Consider the following 21,068-nt stretch of genomic DNA (forward strand, 5'->3'; position numbering starts at 1 on the left):
AATCTACCATCTAAATCATTAGCCCATTATACAGAGATTTTTGAATTTAGAGACTGAATTTTCGTTCAGGTTAAAATTTGAACAGGGCCCATTGCACAAAAGCGTACAAGTGGTTGAAATTTTCTTTTTCAAGCATTCAATCACTTACATTTTATAAATTTAGTATCCCGGACCCTAGTCCTGTCATCCCGAAAAATCTCTCAATTTTGAGATGGCAGACGCAATTAAAAAGTGTAAAACCCTAATAAAGTGTTCGATAACCAAAGCCAGATGATGAAAAGGAAGAGAAACTCTTTACGATTTAATTAAAATTTAATGTCATCTTTGTCTTATCACATAATTGCTTGCAGTAGTTCCAAATGTTACAAATAGATGATGACCTACAACATATAATGAAGATTACAATTCCAAGTTACTCCCATATAAACATTTGGGATTCCGGCAACATCTATCCCGATCCAAGCTTTCACGAGGATGCGTAAGCCAACTTCGAACTCATTTGTAAGCAGCCGAGAAACGCGTAAGCCTGCGTCATGGTATAGACAACACAAGAGCCAACAGAAACCACAAGGCAAGGCATAAAATGTATAATACATCAAATGGTTTCTTCAAACATCAACCAGTCTCAAAGCACACAGAGAGAAAACAAACGTTTGCGTATACAGGACACTGCAACATTACGACCTGGGGAGAATTTAACAACCCCCTCGTTTCCAATTGATGGTGGGTAACGAACACCCCAAAAAATGGAAGGAATACCATGTCAAGAATATTTCCTTTATGCTTCCTTTGAAATGAGGGTAAAGAGAAAGCACTCGACAAGATTTTATAAAAGGAAGATAGAATGATACGTTCCCGTTAAAGCAGATGGTATCAACTCTTTTACACATAAACAAGTATGAAAAGACCACAACTTGCTCCGTCATGTATGATATACAATAAAGGGTGACCATAACCTAAAAAAGAAAGATGCTCATAACTAAATGCTGCCACCGGCTTCTTTAAGAAAAGAGACCTTGAAATGATGTGGCAGGTTGTTTAAAAGTTCGCTTTTAAAACACGAACTAACTGAAATAAACAGTAGCAGACATAACACATAAGATGTATCCCCCTTTTGTTATATTGAGAAGATACATTTCTTATCTGAGATTGTAGGTTCGACTCCCTTTTTACAATGACAAAAGTGTCCATGAACGTGATGAAATCAGTTTCAGGATTTTCACCTATAGGTTTAAAACAGATACGAAAAAAAAGACAGTAAACTCCAAAGTTTGTAAGATACAATATATTCGGTTCCAATTGGCCTGCTCAGAACTCAATTAATACAAACCATAAAGTCAATGACGTAAAGTTTACTTCATCAACCATTTTACTCTCTCAAACACTAAGTCGAAACAAAGAAATAAATCGAAGTATGGACTCAATAGAAAACAAAGGTTTCTAATTTATATAGCTCGGCACTTAAAAAGTGGCCAGAGTGAAAACAAGCTACAACTTACTGATTTCCCTCAAAAAAATAAACATTTGATGCTCCAAAACAAGCGAGAGGCAACAATTATTTATATCATGACCACAAGTAGAAGGTTTCATGACCCACATACAAAGGTAAAGCCACGTATGATCACATAAAGAAAAAAACTATCAGCATTATAGCATAAACAAATGACAAATTTACAAACAAAGGGCAAGTTTTGTCATCAACTCAACAAAGAAGGAAATCCCTATTTCAGCACACAATTTATAGGAAAAGGTTATATCCTTTTAAGTAAGTTCTACATGTAGATCAACACCGATCAGAAAACAAAGCACAGCTCATAGAAGCAGATGAAGTGAACCAGCAACAGAATCACAGCAGTCCATATAATCTATCCAAAGATTTCATTGTCTGCATTCATGGAATCACGATAACCATTTAAAGCAATTGCGCCCAAGAAGCTTCTCAAGGACCTGAACCAAATACCCATTTAACACTAAAACAAATCAAATCTAAACCAATCGAAAAGCTTCTGCAATAAAAAGCAACTACGCGCATAGCACACATGATGAAATTGACTCAGGCAGCAATGAACAACATACAGCTAAAACAAAAGGAGAAAAAATAAAAACAAGACCTTGTCCATTTTCCACTCAAGTTTGGCACTTCACAAACATACATCATCGTGACGCTTCTGCTATAGCAACTCAACTCCTAAGTCTGTATATTAGCATGTATAGACATGTGTGTATACCAAAAACAGAAACATGAATACAAAGACTACCTCAGTAGTAAGGCGGCATGCCCTGGTACAGTCCACCAGGCGGAATTCGAGGCACAGAAGGCTGTTGATGCTGAGAAGGATGCGCCATGGACGATCCTAAACCATAATGTGGATCATCTGAGTATCCTCCAGGACCCATTCCAATAGAACTTGGCGGCAATCGAGCTCCAAATTCTCCTGGCGGTGGCACACCATATCCACCTCCCAAATTCGGATTATACCTGGCACCACCAAAATTATTACCAGAAGGCACCGGCAGCGGCTGATGCCCACCTGGAAAACCCGAATAAGGACCTGTCTGAGGCGGCAGGCCCTGATACATTCCCGGAGGCATGGAAGATTGCGGTGGCCGAACACCAGAATTATCAGGAGTACCTTGTGCCCCACCGGGTTTGCTCTTCTTGTTATCTACCGCCAACTTGCAAGCCACCTGATGACCGTCGATGTTCTTCAACGGTTCAACAAGCGCAGCCCTGGCGCCCTGCTCCGCCTTGTACACGAAAAAAGCAAACCCCTTTGATTTTCCGGTGACCTTATCAAACCCTAGCGGCCCTTCCTCAATCTCTCCATACGCCGAGAAAGCTGACAATAGTCTGTCCGAAGAGATATCAAACGGGACGCTCCCCACGTAAATCTTCCTGGCCGAGACGTCAGCGGCGTTGGGGTTGCTGCTGTTAAACGACGTCGCTAATCCGGCGGAGGCGAACTGCGTGACGGTGACTCTGCCGTCGATTTTCTTGCTCGGTTCTTTAAGGGACAGGAGGGCCGAGTCGGCGTGCTTGAACGTGACGAAGCCGTAGCCTTTTGATTTTCCAGTGGCCTTGTCGTGGATGACGATGGCCTCGTCGAGCTCGCCGAAGGCGGAGAAGAGGGAGCGGAGGGAGTCGGAGGTGGTGTCGGCGCCGAGGCCGCGGATGAAGAGCTTCCGGAGGGTGGAGTCCTTGTCGGCGACGGAGCGGACGGATTCGAGGACGTCGGGGTGGCGAACGACGGCGTTTTTGAGGATGTCGATGAGTTGGTCCTGAGTCAGGGGCTGGAGGAGCCTCCGGGCGTCTTCGGGAGTCAGATAGGCGGATTGGGAAGATGGAGAAGTCGAAACGGTGCCGTTTGGCTCGGTTTTGCGCTTCTTTGAGAAGTCCATGGTGGTCGTTTGGGATTTTGGGGGATGCAGTCTGCTGCGCCTGGACTGTATAAACCCTAGCCACGGCGAGAGATTCGTATTCCTTCTAGGGCGAATTGTACGACTTTGTAGTTGATGTCGTTCAATTCTGCCCCGGTACGTTTGGCGGCCTATTATGATGGGCCTCACTTGTGGATGCGATCCGGTTGGCCCAATAACTTGTATCAACCCCTTACCTTTTTTTTTTTTTTTTTTTTTTTTTTAATTTTTTAATTTTTTTTTTTTTAAAAGAATGGGGCTATTAGCCCAAATAAATTAAGCAAAAAAGTCTTAAGTCTGGACATCACAAACCGATCTTTATGAACAAAATTATTCATAGGTATAGGAAAAACTATTTTCTTAGAGCAATCTTTAAAATCACGAGCCACGGATTCAAAACCACAACTACACCTTTGATACTCTACATTATCAGTCAAACCCCTCTTGAACCTTTGATCATTAGTGAGAAGTCTATCAAGAGAGAGTAGCGCCGCAGAAAACTTTGAACTTTTGGAGGAAGGTGGAGTTTCCAAATGAGATTCCCTCGCCAAGAAGGAGCCTCAATAAAATTAAGGGAACTTTAACAAAAAGCTCATGGTACTGTTCATTTTAACGAAAAACCACATTTTTACACTAAAAAGTCAATTATGGTACTATTCATTTTACCTTTTATTTTTGTTCTTATCATTAAAACTCAAAATTTTCAAGTCTTTTTCATTAGTTTTCTTTAAAATTAATGGCCAAGGTGTAAGCAGATTTAACATAAGAGAATTATATGATTTTCTTTTCACACAAAGAATGGCACACCTTAGCACATTGAAACAAAGGAATAAAAGAAAAACTAGTCACTACATTCCTTTGTGTCCCATGCAAGGGTTCATCTTTACTCATCTGGATAAGATTTGTTCACATCTACAATTGTCAAAAGCTATGTGCACAACAGATGCAGATTCTTTTAGTTTTTGTTTTTGTTTCAAGGATTTCATTTATTCCCCCTCGAGAAAATGTCCTAGTTGTTCATGAGCAGTGAGCAACTAAGAGGTTCTCTCGACGAAATACGAGATTCTGCTTCTGGCGGGTATGCGTTTGAAACTCGAGGAGGAAGTACGTTAAGAATGCTGTGTGTATCCCCATTTAGTAAGGCAAGCTTTTAGAGCTTGTGCTGATGATCAGGGCCTTGAGGTTGGATGAGTCCCCATGAGCGCTAGCCCTCCTTGTGATCATTTCCATATTCTTGTACAAACTTTGTTTCACCAAATTGTTCATCACTTTCTTCCCTTGTTGTGCCTCCCTTTGATTTAAAGGTGAACCAATTGCAACCCTAGCTGTCTGGGGCCCTGAGTGAGGCCCCATCTTTGCTTGCCTCTCATCCTTGAACCATTGCAAAAGTTTTAGTGCTCTCTTTTGAGCAAGAGAGCTTCCCAACAATGCCACCTCAAGAAGTATAGGCACAATTCCTGACTTGGCCATTTTCTCCCTTTGATCTGAGCTTTGGTGAGCTAAAATCATTAGGATGTAGCAAGATAGCTCCTGGCATTTGGGCTTCTCATCCCATGTCAAAATCTCTATCAAGCTCCCCGGCACCGCCGCGCTATTCTCCATGGCCTTTTTCCCATTTAGGGTCACTACCAAGTTCCCCAGCGCCGCAAGTGCTTTTTCAGAAAGCGCTTCGGTTGTGGATAGCTTCAGGAGCGCCTCGACCACCCCGTTAGAGACCAAATTGGCTGCACTGTCCAGCATTGTGGAGAGGTTGAACAAAGCTCCCAAGCAATGCTCTTTGGTTTCAATGGTTGAAGTGCTTGACTCAATAATGCCAACAAGAAATGGGACAATTTCTGATGAGGACAGAGGGAACTGGGTATTTGCAAGTGAGGACAACAACAAGAGCAACTCTGCAAATTGGTGCCTTGTTGGCTCGTCAAGAATGTTGATGTCGTTTTGTAGCTTTGACAAGATTCCTGCCTCCACCATGAGAGCCTTGTTCCTGAAAGAAATTATGAACATGCAGAAAATTAGATCACATAAGCTCAAAATATCTCAAACTTATTCTGTCTAGCTTAATGATGACAAGAAGAATAACTATATAGTTCGAGTCAAATAATGGTGTTGAAATCTGACCAGTTGATAAATTAAAAATATACATTTTATACAATTTATAAGCACACCAAACAAAATAAAAATTAGGTTGCCGATACAGAGAAAATTAACATTGCATATGCACAAGAGCATATTCTAATGTTTGGTTTTGTGCTCGAGAGAAAAGCCCCATGAGACCGGCTTTACAGAAGAACTTATCCTATGCAAATATGACGCATATAAAGGGCGATCCCAAGCCAACAAGACTTTCCGTTTTGACAAAGATGGCGTACATAATTAAAGTTAAAAAAATAAAGAGTGATCTCAAGTCCATGAGATTCTAAAGTATTTAAATCTTTGTTTTGGTGTGAAGGTCAACAAAATGGGGGTTTTTATTGTCCAAAAGTCAAATAGGATCTGAACAACTAACCCTAAAAATTCCTACGAACCCGAAAAAAATTCATCACGTTTGAAAAACAGGTTCATGTTAGCTTCCATTATATTGTTCCTCCCTCCAACTCTTCCAACCACTATGTATTTTAAGTTGGTCGACAGCCACCGCAGCCTGCGCCCGGCCTCCTCTGATTCAATGGCAGATTGTCTAATTATGTTTGATATATTTCAAATAATGCAGCAATCCCATGAAATAAATTAATAGTTAAACCTCATTAACCCCTTTTTTAAAACTAATTAATTAAGTTGCATTATGCAAAAATGTGCCAAGTTATTGGGAAAGTTCATTAAACAATAACTGCAACCACTGAGATGACATATCTATACAGGGTGGAGCTCGAACTTATATGATACGGTACATTATGGTGTTTAGTATTAATAATACAACATTTGTGTAAAATTTAAATATATCTGTGTCTCCAAGATGAAACACTATGATAGCAGTATAGTATATTTGTACCGTATAAGTTCTTCTCTATCAATTTAAGTTGATTGAGCAATAGCAACCATTCAAATATACTACTTTTTGTTGTTCTATATTCTTGCATCTGCCCACTAAACGACTAAACCCTACCCTACCATTAAAATGACATTGCCTTTTAGCAAGATAGCTGTTTTATGTCACAATCATCACTTGAGTTGGGCAAAGATTCAAACGAAAATTTAACACACTTAATTCTACTTTTGGAAAATGGAGTCATCTTTCCTTCGATAATTTACATTCTTAATTATCCTAAAAAAAGACAAATTTTTTAGTATGCTGGAAACATGGTTCAATACACTAAATGTTATAATACAATCGATTGGATATTTGAAAAAAAAAAAAATATTAAACCACTTGTATTATGACATTTAGTGTACCAGACCATATTCTCGTCATACTGAAAAAACTCACCTAAAAGACAATCACTTAACTGTATATTAAAGTCAAATGTGGCCACTCGAACTTAATAAACAATAATTTAATTTTAATATAGTTCACTCTATGCCCAAAGTCTTGTATTCGATTTTCTACTCTTTTAATATTATACATTTATATATAAGCAAAACAACCTGACGTTATAATCCGTGTTCAATGAAATATATATTACACACACATATATTAATATTTTCCTAGCATGCCATGCGAGACGCAAAATCACAAAACATTCAAATAAAAAAAAGGCATTATTTATCATAAATTAGCTCGATTATTAAAAATAAACTCTTATCCAAGAATGAAAAGTTAAATGCTCTTAAGCAAAATATAAGAGATAAAATGGAAGCTTACGTGTAAGTTCCATTAGCAAGCTCAATCAAGGCAAAAACTGCCACTCGCCGGCGAGCAACCACCTCGGACGCCGCCATGGACACCAAAACCGGTATAATACCTAGCCCGCCCACCAGCTTCCTCACCTTGACATCTTCTTTAGCCAACATACCAATCTCCATAGACGCCAACTCCTTCTCTTCCCAACTAATTCCAAAGTGAAGCTTCTTCACTGCCCTTTGCAATCCCATCACAGAATCATCATGATCACCACCACTCACCTTCTCCATAACGACTTGCTGTACCATTACTTCGTTACTATTGCTTACAACTTTGGAGGGTCTTGATGACGTGTCGAAGTGATCCGACGGCGTAGGGCGTTTGCGGGGGTTTTTGGAGCGTAGGAACCGTCGGATGCGGTTGAAAAACCTAAGCTTTAGGTAAGAATATACCCATTGAGAAGAAGAAGAAGAAGAAGAAGAAGAAGCAGGTGTAGAATTTGAATCAGACATGTTTGGTTGAAAACTTGAGAGAGAGAGAGAGAGAGAGAGAGAGAGAGAGAGAGGGTTGAGAAACTGTGTAGGGTTTTTGTATCTTTATACAAATTTTTATGGGAGTTTGACTTTAAGAGAGAAAGGTGTTGGTGGTTTTATGGAATCAGAGGGATAGAAAGAGAAAGAAACTGAAGGGGGCACAAAGCACATGCAGAGGAACAGTATGCTGAGTATTCGGACTCACAAACCGTGACAGATATTTAAATGAAATATTTGTGTATAATATATATATGATCTTCAACATTGGTATTATATTTCAGATCGTATTCCTATAATGCCCATGTCGAATTTTTTGAATTACAAGAACGTTATTCTGGTCCGAACGTTATTCTTGAATTACAAGAACGTTTAATATTCCTCGTCTTGAAAATATTAGTTCTTTTTACAAACAAACTATAATTTAACATGCATCTATAAATTTTTTTTTTTTTCTAATGAATTATTTATACTTGTGTGTTGGACCAACCTGTGTTCAAGATTAGGTTTATTATACGGGGTTGTGTTACATGTGTGTGGGAGGGGGGGCACACATCACCTACTCCACTGTGGGGAAGTTGCTTGGATGTGATCAGACTCAGACGGCCTAGACTATTGTTGACCGTCCCACAACTTCAATATATTTTGTTGCCATGGTTTTTGAGAGTGCCACGATATGCTGCCGTAAAGTTTGTTTTATTATCAATTGCTTTGGATTTTTGTTTTGAAAAAGTCATTGTATAAGTTCCTGTAATTTTCTGAGACGGAGATTTAAAATCGAATATAAAATTTACAGGTTTGCTATCATGATTAATTGACTCAATTCGTGTCGGCATTTTTAAACTTTATTAATTGTAATCATATTTTGAAAAAATCATGGTATAAGTTACTGTAATTTTCTGAAACGAAGATTTAAAATCGAATATAAAATTTGCAGGTATGCTATAATTATGATTAATTGATTCGACTTGCGTGGGCACTTTAAAACTTTATTAATTTTAATCATATTTAATCGTTGTTCTGAGCTACACTTAGAGGCATGTGAGAATCAGGGACACAGAGCACCCGCACTGATTTTCCTGCAAGGTTATTAAGTTTTGATCTCATACAGGCGGCATCCATGCAGAAATTAATGGGTTTGCTGCACTATTAATCCTCAGATCTAGCATTTGTTTTCTCACTTGCGTGGTTTCGTTTGGGTGGATTTGTTGCAGGAAGGATCTGATCTCTGTGTTGCAGCAAGAAAAACATATCTTCATATCTAATGTTGATAACATGTTGCATAAATTAATGGTGTTTGATCTTTTGCTAGCTAAGTTATAGCTTGTTACGTTATACACAGTCATGAACTATTATACTTAACGATATATTTTCACTATAATAGTCAGGGATACATACAATATGACAATCATAATAATTTGATGTCGAACTAAAAAATACGACACTTACTTTAATAAGAAATTAAATTATGTGATGCTAATGTATAATTTTACTCAAATTGTGTCTTTTTTTTCAGTTGGATTCCATGCTTGAATATTAGGAATTAGGTCGAGATTTGGTTGGTCTAGTCCAATTTATTTTGGCCATCTTGCACTTTTCTGCATTTTCCTGCAGAGTGCAAAGGATCTAAATTATATATTAGTTAGGTTGTATCCCATACCATGAATTGGGAGAAACACCAATCAGGCGTCCAAATAGGGGGACAAAGGCGATGAACTCTTTGTTTAAAATATTTGCACGTCTAAAAATGAGAATCTTCGTCAATTGATTCATATAGCTAAAAGAGAGATACCTTATGTAATGATAGATAACTATGTATTGTTGTGTGAAAAAAATTAAAAATACATGACAGTGAATAATTAATTTAAAATATCATCACAGTAACATCAGTTTTGAAAGTACGACGATAGTATATTTGTGATGAGTTAGTACACTTGTTAATGTGCATTCGGTATACAATTATCTTTTTATATATGTATTTCTCTTTATATTATTATTAGTAGTTCCAAGTTGGGAATCATCTTGAATTTCTTCTCTTACTTTTCTTTCGATGTGCGGACTTTTTACAGCCACCAAAACTTTGCCAACAATCTTTTCGTTCTTCTTTTCTTTGAAATCCTAACCTTGGTCAAGAACTACTCGGAACAATCTGCTATATATCTAAGAGTTTAGTGCACCACTTGGACACACGCACTGATCGCCAATATTGACCCAAACAACCATTTCATTTGTAGACGAAGTTTTATAAACTAAATGACATGGAAGTTGATGATTGAATTATTACTTAAACGTTGCTTAAAGTGCTCATTTATATTGATAACATAACATTTAATTTGTAAATTTTGTATATAAATTTTGTCTTCCTAACATTATATTTTTTGTTGGAGTCGCATTTTGGCCCCAATAGCACGTAGATATCATACATGATGGGCGTGGCAGTTCCACCATAAATTCATTAAGTTTGTTGAGTCCTGAAAGGCCAAAACATTATTAAACTTTCCAACGTGTGAAACAGTAGCCACATCAAGCGCAATAAGGGTTTTTATTTAGATGATTATATCACGAGGTGTTTGTGTTTGTGTTGAGCCAAAAAATGACAAGAAACTAGTGCTTTCTGATGTGTTCCACCCTCCACCGTCGACAGTTCTTCCTTTTTGAAGTCTATACCTGCTGCTACAGCTTCTAAGACAGTGACGCATTGGCCATTTGAAGTACGTACAAAGGATATACTTTCTGTCACTTGCATGCAGAACTCACAATACATTAACGGTTAAATTCTGACAATTGATAATAGCAAAATTCGTATTACGATATATAAAAGCTTGAGTTTTTTCAAAATATCATGTTAACATGACATTAGATCGGACCCTTTATGGATGTATTAACTCCAATTTAGCTATCCATGTTTTTTGAGATGGCTTGTTGCACATTTAAAATTTGAGTACTCGCCAACCATCCGTATTTTGAGTTGGTTTCTCCAACTTGTCAAGATTGTACTGTTTTTCCCGAAAGCATAGGAAATGTGCTAGTTTTGAATAAGTTCAGTATATGATTTTCACAATACAAGCTTACATATACCAGAGTTTATTATAGTGATATTTCAAACCAAGTACATTTCATGCATAAATTTTTTTCATATGACAATCCATAATTAGCGATGCATACTATTTACTATTTAGAGTTCATGTTTCATGTAAGCATATCTCATAATGCAAGGAAGTTTTTCTCCTTCTGCCACGCGGAATGCCAGCAATCAAAACGTGATCCACACACGTGGGATGACCAAATCTAAAACTCAAATGGCTAGTCCACTAACGTATGAGCTAGGTGGAAGATTAATCACACAATACTCAATCTGCAGAACCAACCACAGCTGCACTAACTATAAGGAATCATACATGTTATAGAGACACTTACCTACATCGAGAACACCGGAATATCATTATAACATCTCAAGTCGGTTAGGTGCTGCTCAGCTATGTTTAATTTTTCACGCAACAGTGCATGATTTGGTTGATGGTTATATTTCTATAACGGTATCTTAAATCAATTAGGTAATGCTATATATTTAACATTTTCACATAACAGCGTGTGGTTGGTTTGAGACACTACGCACTTTATATTACGATGGTTCAGGAGACAGAGGGAGACAAAGTGCAAAATCCACCGAGTCTCAGTTCAATCTTATCTTATGCTAGTCTTGATAGACTTTTAAAGTGGCAGACTTTGATTTTGAAACTTCTCCTCATCCTCTACTCCTGGCAGAAAAAACAAAAAATTAAAAAAAAAAAAAAAATAATAATAATAATAGAGAAGCAGTTTTCTGCTTTTGAAGCTTCCTTTGAAGTTCTGGCTTCAAAGGTCGTCTGCATTTTAAGGTTTGTGATTCAAGGCGGCAGCGGCGGCACAACGTGCTTCAAGGACACGGGAAGGCTGGTTCTCAGGTTCATAGTCGTCGCCCCGTTCAAACTTTCAGAAGTCATTGCAACGACCAGCCAAGCCAAAACTTATGCTACATGCTCGGATACGCAACACGTTGTGGTCTGTGACCATAATTTTCAGGTCACGCTTCGTACTTTAGTCGACGATTTCAATACGCAATATTTACTGTACTCGTTTCTAGCTTTCTGCCCCCTCTCAGCCACACTTGAACATTTGATGCTGTTCTTTTTTTATACCAGGAACAATGTGTTTACAGGGAAACAAAATCTCTCATTCCGTAGCTTAAGAATCGACACAAACAACCTCAACTTGGGTTAAACTTCGAATATATTCTTTCATAGAGAAGTAGAGCATACAATTCAGAATGGTGCGAGAACGAACAAATTGAAAAATACATAATTGAATGTTACTTTCCTGAGCATATGTACAATTGAGAATGAATTACAGCTTTGAACCCAGACACCCCAAAGAAAAGGAAAATCAAACCTCAACCAAATCATCATCGTCTTCATCTGTCCCGTCGTCCCAGTCCAACTCGAATTTACTAGCTGATTTCATCAACTCTGTCAGTCCAGTTAGGTCCTCCAGATACGTAGGATGGTTGATTGCTTGCAAAATAAATTCCATTCCCCTTTTCCGATATTCGGACACCACCTGAAATAATTCATTTGCCGTGAATAAGGAACACAGAATCTGGCAAAATATCATGAACGCTACAGAAAGTCTCCAAGCAAGGCAAAACTTACAGTGCTGCAGCAAGCCGTGCAACTGTCCGAGGAGTGGCCCACAAGTGTCATCTGCGAAAACTGTGCTAGGGAACCGCGAATTTGATGGGGTAAAATACCAAGAGGCTGCTCACTGCTTCCGCTATTACTGGAGTTTACCACCTCACCTTCCGCAAATATCCTGAACACAAGCAGTTTAATATCAAAATTCCAGTTCAACCGTTTAAAAAACCAAAGGTGGACTTTCTATTGAGCTCATGAAAAGTGAAAATATTTGAAAAACACAGAAAGCTAATACATATTTAGGAATTTTCAAAAAATTCCAAGATTTTACCCATGAGGGTGATGCAGGATCCCCACTAAGAGCTCAACTGCAAGAGCTGAGGCAATAGGAGCAAGGCCTGGGCGTGTAACAGTGCATTGCTGGTCCAATGTGCGGTTTGAAGTTGACTGCACATAGAACAAAAGGCTTATACTTATGACTGTATTCAAAGTACATGGAAGAACACTTAAAATATATGTATTACATTCTAGAAACTTACATCAATAGGCGCAACAACATCATTGCAGAAGTAACAGCCCAATCTCTTCCCCCCGTCTCTATCAGTAAGGCCAAGATTGCCCATATAAGCAGATAAAGCATTTTCAGCTTCAGTTTTTGAGTAATGGCTAGAGCTACAAGGACCTGCTCCATGGCGCATAACCAAGAAGCTATCAAACCCTAAAGCCGCAGTTATAGTAATCTGCAAACAAGTAAATGGTAATGATTTATTATTCGATAATGTGTATGTCAATTTGTTACGATAACTAATTCAAATATCCAATATTTTTGAATCATGTAACTAGATCTTTGTAATGTAGACGTGAGTCAAAGTTATATATGAGAATATAGGGCCACATTATACCGCAGTGCAAGTCTGCAAGATCCTAAAAGCTTAAGTCAACCAACCTTGTTAGTATTTGCACAAAGGAGAGATGGTAGCCACCGACTTTCTCTTGTATCAGTCAGCAGGAAAACTACATCGTGAGAATCAATTAAATCATGTAGTCGTCTACAATCATCGAGCACGCTCTGCTCTTCTTGACTCGGAATAGGATGTCCAGGCATCGGTATAGCCATGATGACACCCTCTGCTTCCTGGTAAAAGAATAAAGAGATGGACAGGCAATATAAGAAAATCAACAAATTTTCGTTTCAATCCATGTATTTTAGAGGACAAAGAGATGAAATTAATTACCACAGCTGGAAATATTTTCTTGAGACTATTAACTGCAGCTGTCACTTTATATTCACCACCATTTAGGCAGTCATCTAATGTATACAGTGATTGCCTCAGCGGATTAGACATAGCCACCCTGCCATTGTCAACTAACGTAATGTTCCGGACACCCCAAGCCTGTAAAACATGTACCCTTTAGTCACCCAATAGATACATAATAGAACTACAAATTAATTTGTATTTTTGGAACACTCACCATAAGCGTCCGAGCGACCTGGCATCCAAGTGTACCAGCTCCAAGGAGGAGACACTTGAGAGAAGACAAGCTATTTAAGTTCAAAGAAGGCAAAGCACGCCATCTCATTAGTTTCAAATTCAAATCTGCAGCAGATATGGCCAACCTGTAAAAGTTATAAAAAGACACTAAGATAACAATGGACTAGTAACGTCATTGAAAATAGGGTGCCAATAGAGACAACATACCTAGTTGGATCCATAGATTTAGCAAGGCTAATAATCCTGGGTACTTTTCTCCCTTTGTTAAGTTCCCACCCGACTGCATTTGGTACATGACCATGATCTCTCCATCCTAAAAACACATAAAAACTTAAGTTAGAGTAACTACAGATACAAGCATATTCAAACTGTAGAAGGGAGAAACGTAATCATAACCGGGCAGTTACCCAATTTCTGCAGCACTACCTGGCGGAACTGTAATCAGAGCTTCACCAACAAGGGACAGTCCCAGATCTGCGAAACCCCGACTCTCTCTATAGCATAAAAAGTGAACAGACTTTAGATCCCATCTTGAGCAAATAAGAGCAAGGAGGTTGCGAAGAGGCCAACCGGGATGGTTTGGAAGATGGCATGGATCGTAAAAACCAAAGAGTAACTGCAATGGCACAAAAAGTAACTTTAAGAAAGTTGAACCCAGAAATATCTAAAAAATTATTCCAGTTTCCCGGACACCTAAATGATTAGCTATAGTTCGAATCAAAAGTTAAACGAACAGACCTTGTGACCATCATCAGCACTTTGGGAGGTTTCCCAATCCTTTAGATGCTTAATAGTAGAGTGTGAATTTGAATCAATATGAACCAAGAAGAATGGCACGTCTGAATCAGACAAATTAGGTTAGAAGAAACATTCAAAATTTACATCCGAGCATATGTGAACATAAGGAGAAGTTTCTGCAGACAATTGACAGAATAGAAAATGAGACATATGTATACCTGCTGTTAGGCTTGAGTTACGCCACTCGTTAAATGCTGCTGAAACAGATTCTGCCTAAAGATATAACAATAGTATTAGAGTTTATATAAGTAACATCTAAATACCTTTCTACAGTGCCTATAAAAAACACATCTGACATACCTCCTCCAAGCTAAAACACTCTGAAGCTGGCCTCAAATTTACCAAAGTTGCTGGAGGATCAAGCACCAGAGCGGGGAAAGCAAACCAGTAATTAAAGCTCCATTTTTTCAGGTCTGCAAAAGAGATGACGAGGAACCTCGAGAGTACTGAACTATCCTCCAATGCTCTTCCACTCTGGATGTCCTCCCAAATCTGATTACGAACAAGAACCAGATATGTTAAGCAACATTAAATTCATTGTTAGTCAACCCTACCAATCCACCTACATGATATTTCAACCGAATACTATATTTTACTGTAACTCACAGATGTAATACATTGTCAACACATTCAATACCTTTTGCGCTTCTGCCTTAAGCAAGCCCTGTTTATCAAGCGCATGAAAGCCCTCTACCGTATTGGTGTTGTAAATGATTCCTGGAACGGAGCATCTGTTCCTATTGCCCCGACTTACTCCTGGTACCGATGATTCCTCACTCGAATCCGAAGGCAAAGACTCGGCTAAAAGAGTTAAATGATTTGACACTTGAGAATGCGAGCACGGTGCGTAGAAACCTGCAACAGTGTCAGTCCACATCTCAGATTACAGGAAGCCGTTGCACTTAAGTCACACATAAATTCGCATTCAAATCATATAAGTAAACAACATTGTAAAGCACTATCATTCATCACAAAAATCATATCTTTGTTATCCCAATTAATCGAAATCCGAAACCCAATTTACAAATCTTGCTGCTTTTTCCTCCTCCTCCAAATTTTCGCACCAAAATAGCAAAAACAACAATTCCACATCCAAAAAGGCTATTTTTTTAATCTCATAATCCACAACTAAAATAATAATTCAACAAAAGTACAAGAATTTCCAAAACCCACGATCCAAACTGCAGAAATCTTCTATCTTTTTTATTTCCCAGAACTGCACCATCTATTAACAGAAATTAAACAAACAAAAAAACGAACCGGTGATGGGAACAGGCGAGTCGTCGATGCCGAACTTGTTGAGCTTCAAGGAAGAGAGTCTGTGCCAGAAACCCTCGTCGACGGAGCTCTGAAACGGCGCGAATTGGAGTATGGATTTCCCGCTGCCTCCCTCCATGATTTTTCTGCTGCGATTAGCTGCGAACTTGCCCTCTTCTTTTTTGGGGGGTAAGATTTCGTAGAATTGAAGAGTACAAAGGGTAAAAGTATATAAATTGTTTGTCAGAAAGAGTGAAGAGATCAAGTTCGAATATAATAAGAAGAAGAAGAAGAAGAAGACACCTCGTTGTGTTGGTTTGGAGTTCCTTCTCTCCACGGTTTAGATTCCCTCCTTTTCCCGCATATACTGCTTCTAAGGGAAGTAGCCAATGACATCTCGCCAACACAGCACCTGGTGGACCCACCGACTGACAAGGCCTAAGTATTATTTTGTTCTGGTTAGTTAACCCAAGTTTGAGTGCTTCTTCCGAATTTAATACTTGAACTTTGAATTTTGTTTCAATTTAGTACACAAACTTTTGGTTGTAGCAATTTAGTATCTCAATTAATTTTGTGTTTAAATTTTCGTTAAAATTTTTCAGAGAAATTTGTAGGAATGATCCCTTAACTTTAACTCAATTGGGGCAATGATCTCTCAACTAAAAATCTATGATCATTGGTCTCTTAACTCATCAAAACGTGCAGGTCATTTTCACCGACTCTGTTAAAATTTCCGTCAAAATGAGTCTCGTGTCATGCATGTGAGGTTGAATCAAGGGGAAAATATGGGAAACTAAATGAGAAAATTGTAGAAATTGTCCCTTAACTTTAACCCAATTGGACCAAGGGTTGCAACTTTAACCCAATTGTTGCAAAGATTCTTCTAACGTGACTCGTTTTGACAGAAAGTTCAAATGACCATATCTGCAAGTTTTGAAAGGTTAAGGGACCAATGGTCATGAGTTTTAGTCGAGAGACCATTGCTAAAAAATTTCAATGTTTAACAAAAGTTAAGGCAATTTTGTCACTTAAAATAGTAATCTAATTTTGTTTATGAAATCACACATCCATACAAATTATATTACAATCCAAGGAGCTTTGTCTTTCCTCCTTGTTCCTTATAGATTAAATGAGGTTTTATATTACAATGTGTACATGTAGATATCTCAAATAATTGATATATCCACGCATCCATGTCCGAAAATACAAACACAAACTCCATATTTGAAATTACAAACGCACATTCTTGATCTTGATCACCAAGACATACAAATCTTGCTCTCACGAGGATGAGCTCGAGGTATCGATTTTATCGAAGTAAGAGAGCCTTCGCCTTTTGCTCAGCAGCGTTGTTCTTGGCGAGTATTCTGGTGAGGCCGATGCTTTATCAAGGACGGAACTCAGGACCTGGTGAACCGAACTTGCAAGAAGTTCGTATGCTTCAGCATCAGAATCATTGCTTCCCGGTTTGGAGCTGGTGAGAACGAATACATTTTTCACTCGGTTTCCCAAAGTCGCTATTTCTGCTTTCACCATTTTTAAGTGGAGGGAGTCGAGGGCTTCTCTTAGGTCAGAGAGAAGCTCAGACCGGTATTCACAGCAGACGGATGCCTTCACAGATATGGTTCCATCCCCTGCCACAACATAGGGTTCAATTTTCACTTCATCGGCATCAACTGGGATGAGAAACCCCTTACTGGATTCTAGGGCATCCATCTTCAGATCTTTCACTTGGCTGATAACTGCTGCAAGTAATGTGGCTTTGTCCATCTGTAACGAACGATTAGATCAAGGTTAAGACTTAAATCTGTTGCCATCAACAGTCAACACATAGTTTGTTTCACGTTTTTAAACACCGAAATTTATTGTTACTTTTCTTACAAGCAACTACAGCTATGTCGCAGTGCTGGTCAACAGCATAAGCTGCATAACCTATCATTAAGAAAATATAAGCAGTGATCATACTACATGGGCGCATACATACACAAGAAATTAGATACGTAGATGTATACATGCATGTACAAAACAAAACAACTGGCAGCCATTTGTACGCAAGTAAGATGTCTTCTTTGTCAACTGGAGAAACCCAATTAACTTAATCTTGACAAAGACGAACAGACACCTAGCTAGAGAGACGAATACAAGTTTTATATAATTAATTACTAATTATAGTAGCATCAGCAGAACTTGTTGATAAGTTATCATCACATAGACTTAGTCCAGAAAATGCAGAGCTAGTATTCCGACTTGTTACAACCTACAAGGTGTGGTTGACGACAAACTAAGCTAACAAATTTGCAATTAAAAATCTTTGTTTTATTAATACAGATACTCTTCAGCTTCAAATTAAAAAATTTACTGGTTATTCTTTCCCCACACATCTGTTTCTTGCTTACCGCCCATAATCTGATATAACCATAATCAATTAATTAGCATAACGAAACAGTTGAGCAAGATACATCTAAGCCATAAAATATATCCAGATGCAGACCTTGTGATGGCATCTACCACACAGCTGGCACTTTACCCCATCATCCATTCATAATCATCAGTATTTCTCGAAACTTCGAAACACAGAATTGTCTGCTATCTACTGTAACAGTTAACAGCAAAGCATCCATACGTATACTCAGAAAATTATTCAGCAAGATGAGGTTAGCATGAAACAACGCTCAGCCTACTAAACTATAATTTTATTATAGGCGCCTTTGACTTCGTAGAATATACAGCAAAGTCAGAGGTCCTCTCTCTGCCAACAACAGCCAATTTCAAATTTTTCTCACATCACAGATTCACAAGGCATAGTGTGATGTACCCAACAGGTGAAAATTTCATCCCTTCTTTACCTTCCTCTTTGTTTTTTATATTTCGATTCATTGCATATGAAAATAGTAACCATGGCTGTCGTCATGCTTAGATTCTTAATTTAATTGAAAATGCAAAAATGAAACCTAGATATCTACTGCAGATCCAATTTACAGATAGTATTTGAAGTTCTTAGTATGGAAGATTTTATGCACAAGTTTCAAAAAAATTTCGAATTTATAACGTATCTTTGAGTTGACTTTTGAAACTTCTGCATAAAGAAATGACTCTCCAATAGCGCAAATGATGTAACGAAAAAAATTTGTCAATTTGAATGACGTGCACTAAAGAACTCTTTACATGATTTCATAACATGATAATAACAACATATGACATTTTTTAGAGCCAACAGTTCGATGCCAAAGCACGGAGTACAGAATATCCGAACAAGACTCCTGACAGAGAACTTCATTCGAGTTCAGAATCTATGAATTTGATAACTCTTCAACAGAAACTCTTGTAACATTACAAAATTTTGCTTAAAGATGTTTGCTTTTTGGCATAATAGATTAGACTGTAAAAAGCTAAAAACTATCAGCTAGCCTGCTCCATTTAATTTGCTACATATTCTGATAAACCCCTTTTTGCCGTACTATGACAGGAAACAACAACAACAAAGCCTGATCCCACACTACGTAACAAAAACTTATCATATCAATTCAAACCGAAAGTTTCCATCTTTTCGATTTTGTGCAAACACAAAATCTTTGCTCAAGTAGGCCAAATAGGTTTTAGAAGTTAATCTGAAATGAAGCTGTAAAATTCTTTTTTTGTTTACGGTCTAAGCACGATCCTAAAAATTCAAAGAACCTAAATTTCAGATCATAAGTTATTAGTTTCCATTTTCCAATCTGTGAGAAACTGTTGTATAACTATTGGATACAGAATCGAAAATTTAAGTTAGATGACTAATGTCTACTAACTACTAACCAGTAAAAGAATTAACAAGCTATAAACACAATCCAACAAATCCAATTATTTACTAATTAAATTACAAACTAGAACTGATTAGGACTAACCAAATATAATTTTATAGAAAACTCAATGAAATTACTTTACCTTCTCAGTGCAGGGCACCAGACCGCGAAGTGTAGAGAGATGTGCATTGATTCGCTCTCTCCTCCTCCTTTCAGCCTCACTGTGATTCTTCAAAGCCAACAAAGCCTTGGCCTCAGGCACCTCTTTTTTCCCCACTCTCGCCGGAGCCTTAACAAGCTCGCCTTTCTCACTGTCCAAAACAAGAGAGTGAGGCAGATTCACCGCAGCGCCGCCGCGCGAAGCCCCGCCGAACCCACTTACGTCATGCTTAAAAGGGTCGAACAAACTAGAGAAATCCGACCCAAATGAAGATTTTGAGCAAAAACTGTAATAATCCATGTGAATCTTGTTTGTTTGTTTGTTTGTTATGTTTAATATTTCCAAGTCTTTTGGGATTTGCAGAAACTATGAACCGAAGCTGGAGAAGAGCAGACCGGGAGGGCGAGTTGTTGGGGCGAACCAGAAGGAGAGCTTGGAGAGACGGAAGCTTTGTGAACAGGCTTTGTTGCTCAGCAAGGCGTTGATGATGGTGGCTGTGACTGTGGCAGTTCTTGAGGGTTTTTTCATACCTTCCATCACGGAAAAGACAAGCTTTGGGGGGGGGTTGGAGGAGGCGGATCAATTAGAAAACATCCACATTTTCCTCCGCATGGTCATGAAAGTCGAGGATTTCGAAAACACAGAGTGAAGTTAGAGAGTTTTGGGAAGTGGGATTTATATAGAAACGTAAAAGGTGAAAGCTTTTTTGTTGGGTTTTCGATGGAGGTGGAGAAGGACAAGGGCAGACAGGGAGTCAAAGGGTTACTGGTTCACGGAGAGCTTTGGAAGGTGTTTTTTGGGGGAGATGAAAGGATGGGAACAAGTGATTCGTGGAGCTTAAAGATAGAAAGGTCGCATAAGTTTCGCCCCTATATATAAAGTGAGGACTCACATTGATAGCAATATTTCATACTATATGCTAAATGCCAAATTTGGTTTATACATAAAATTTTGTTGTCTTTTTGTATAAAAATATAAAGCTTAAATGTCAAAATAGTTCATTTGTTATAGTCATTAGTTAATTTAATCCGTTATTTTCAATTTTACCAATTAGTTCTCGTGTTTATCTCTATTAGCTAATTAAATATATTTTATTTAATCTCTATCAAAAAATTTATAAAAATATTACAACCTATTTTTATTTAATCTCTGCCGAATTTTTTTTTTAATTGGAATGAAAAAA

At 38.2% G+C, this 21,068-nt stretch overlaps 4 protein-coding genes across 5 annotated transcripts; all 4 read right to left on the minus strand.

Annotated features, from left to right (window-relative positions):
- Nucleotides 1–290: 290 nt before the first annotated feature.
- On the minus strand, nt 291–3,478 carry LOC137727712 (UBP1-associated protein 2C-like). Of its 2 annotated transcripts, none has more exons than XM_068466532.1 (2): nt 2,259–3,478; nt 291–526 (listed from the first exon to the last, which is right to left on the minus strand). In XM_068466532.1, the coding sequence occupies exon 1, from the start codon at nt 3,397–3,399 to the stop codon at nt 2,260–2,262; it is 1,140 nt and encodes a 379-aa protein (XP_068322633.1). In that variant the 5' UTR covers nt 3,400–3,478; the 3' UTR covers nt 291–526; nt 2,259. The 2 variants fall into 2 exon arrangements, with proteins under 2 accessions (XP_068322633.1, XP_068322632.1); XM_068466531.1 differs by lacking the exon at nt 291–526 and adding an exon at nt 1,627–1,947.
- Nucleotides 3,479–4,286: 808 nt separating this feature from the next.
- On the minus strand, nt 4,287–7,726 carry LOC137727714 (U-box domain-containing protein 45-like). The gene is made up of 2 exons (XM_068466533.1): nt 7,217–7,726; nt 4,287–5,401 (listed from the first exon to the last, which is right to left on the minus strand). Exons 1-2 carry the CDS (start codon nt 7,705–7,707, stop codon nt 4,552–4,554), a joined length of 1,341 nt encoding a protein of 446 aa, XP_068322634.1. The 5' UTR covers nt 7,708–7,726; the 3' UTR covers nt 4,287–4,551.
- Nucleotides 7,727–11,976: 4,250 nt separating this feature from the next.
- LOC137729414 (ubiquitin-like modifier-activating enzyme atg7) lies at nt 11,977–16,234 on the minus strand. Its single transcript, XM_068468359.1, has 14 exons — nt 15,947–16,234; nt 15,324–15,541; nt 14,987–15,178; nt 14,845–14,899; nt 14,627–14,727; nt 14,315–14,504; nt 14,096–14,201; nt 13,869–14,013; nt 13,631–13,789; nt 13,342–13,530; nt 12,935–13,135; nt 12,727–12,842; nt 12,414–12,573; nt 11,977–12,321 (listed from the first exon to the last, which is right to left on the minus strand). Exons 1-14 carry the CDS (start codon nt 16,080–16,082, stop codon nt 12,148–12,150), a joined length of 2,142 nt encoding a protein of 713 aa, XP_068324460.1. The 5' UTR covers nt 16,083–16,234; the 3' UTR covers nt 11,977–12,147.
- A 744-nt stretch (nt 16,235–16,978) lies between these two features.
- Nucleotides 16,979–20,709, minus strand: LOC137729903 (transcription factor bHLH30-like). The gene is made up of 2 exons (XM_068468953.1): nt 19,868–20,709; nt 16,979–17,713 (listed from the first exon to the last, which is right to left on the minus strand). Exons 1-2 carry the CDS (start codon nt 20,183–20,185, stop codon nt 17,225–17,227), a joined length of 807 nt encoding a protein of 268 aa, XP_068325054.1. The 5' UTR covers nt 20,186–20,709; the 3' UTR covers nt 16,979–17,224.
- Nucleotides 20,710–21,068: the final 359 nt, after the last annotated feature.

This window comes from Pyrus communis, chromosome 3 (assembly GCF_963583255.1).
Source record: "Pyrus communis chromosome 3, drPyrComm1.1, whole genome shotgun sequence".
Lineage (NCBI taxonomy): Eukaryota > Viridiplantae > Streptophyta > Magnoliopsida > Rosales > Rosaceae > Pyrus > Pyrus communis.

Bases quoted from the DNA above. Each gene is read 5' to 3' on its own strand.
- LOC137729903 (XM_068468953.1), bottom strand. From the start codon at position 20,185: ATGGATTATTACAGTTTTTGCTCAAAATCTTCATTTGGGTCGGATTTC. The intron at 17,714-19,867 runs GTAAAGTAATTT...CGTTCGTTACAG, and splicing joins TGGTGCCCTGCACTGAGAAG to ATGGACAAAGCCACATTACT.
- LOC137729414 (XM_068468359.1), bottom strand. From the start codon at position 16,082: ATGGAGGGAGGCAGCGGGAAATCCATACTCCAATTCGCGCCGTTTCAG. The intron at 13,790-13,868 runs GTGAGTGTTCCA...CATGTTTTACAG, and splicing joins AGGTCGCTCGGACGCTTATG to GCTTGGGGTGTCCGGAACAT. The intron at 12,574-12,726 runs GTAAAATCTTGG...GCTTGTGTTCAG, and splicing joins ATCCTGCATCACCCTCATGG to GATATTTGCGGAAGGTGAGG.
- LOC137727712 (XM_068466532.1), bottom strand. From the start codon at position 3,399: ATGGACTTCTCAAAGAAGCGCAAAACCGAGCCAAACGGCACCGTTTCG.
- LOC137727714 (XM_068466533.1), bottom strand. From the start codon at position 7,707: ATGTCTGATTCAAATTCTACACCTGCTTCTTCTTCTTCTTCTTCTTCT. The intron at 5,402-7,216 runs GTAAGCTTCCAT...AATTTCTTTCAG, and splicing joins CTTGCTAATGGAACTTACAC to GAACAAGGCTCTCATGGTGG.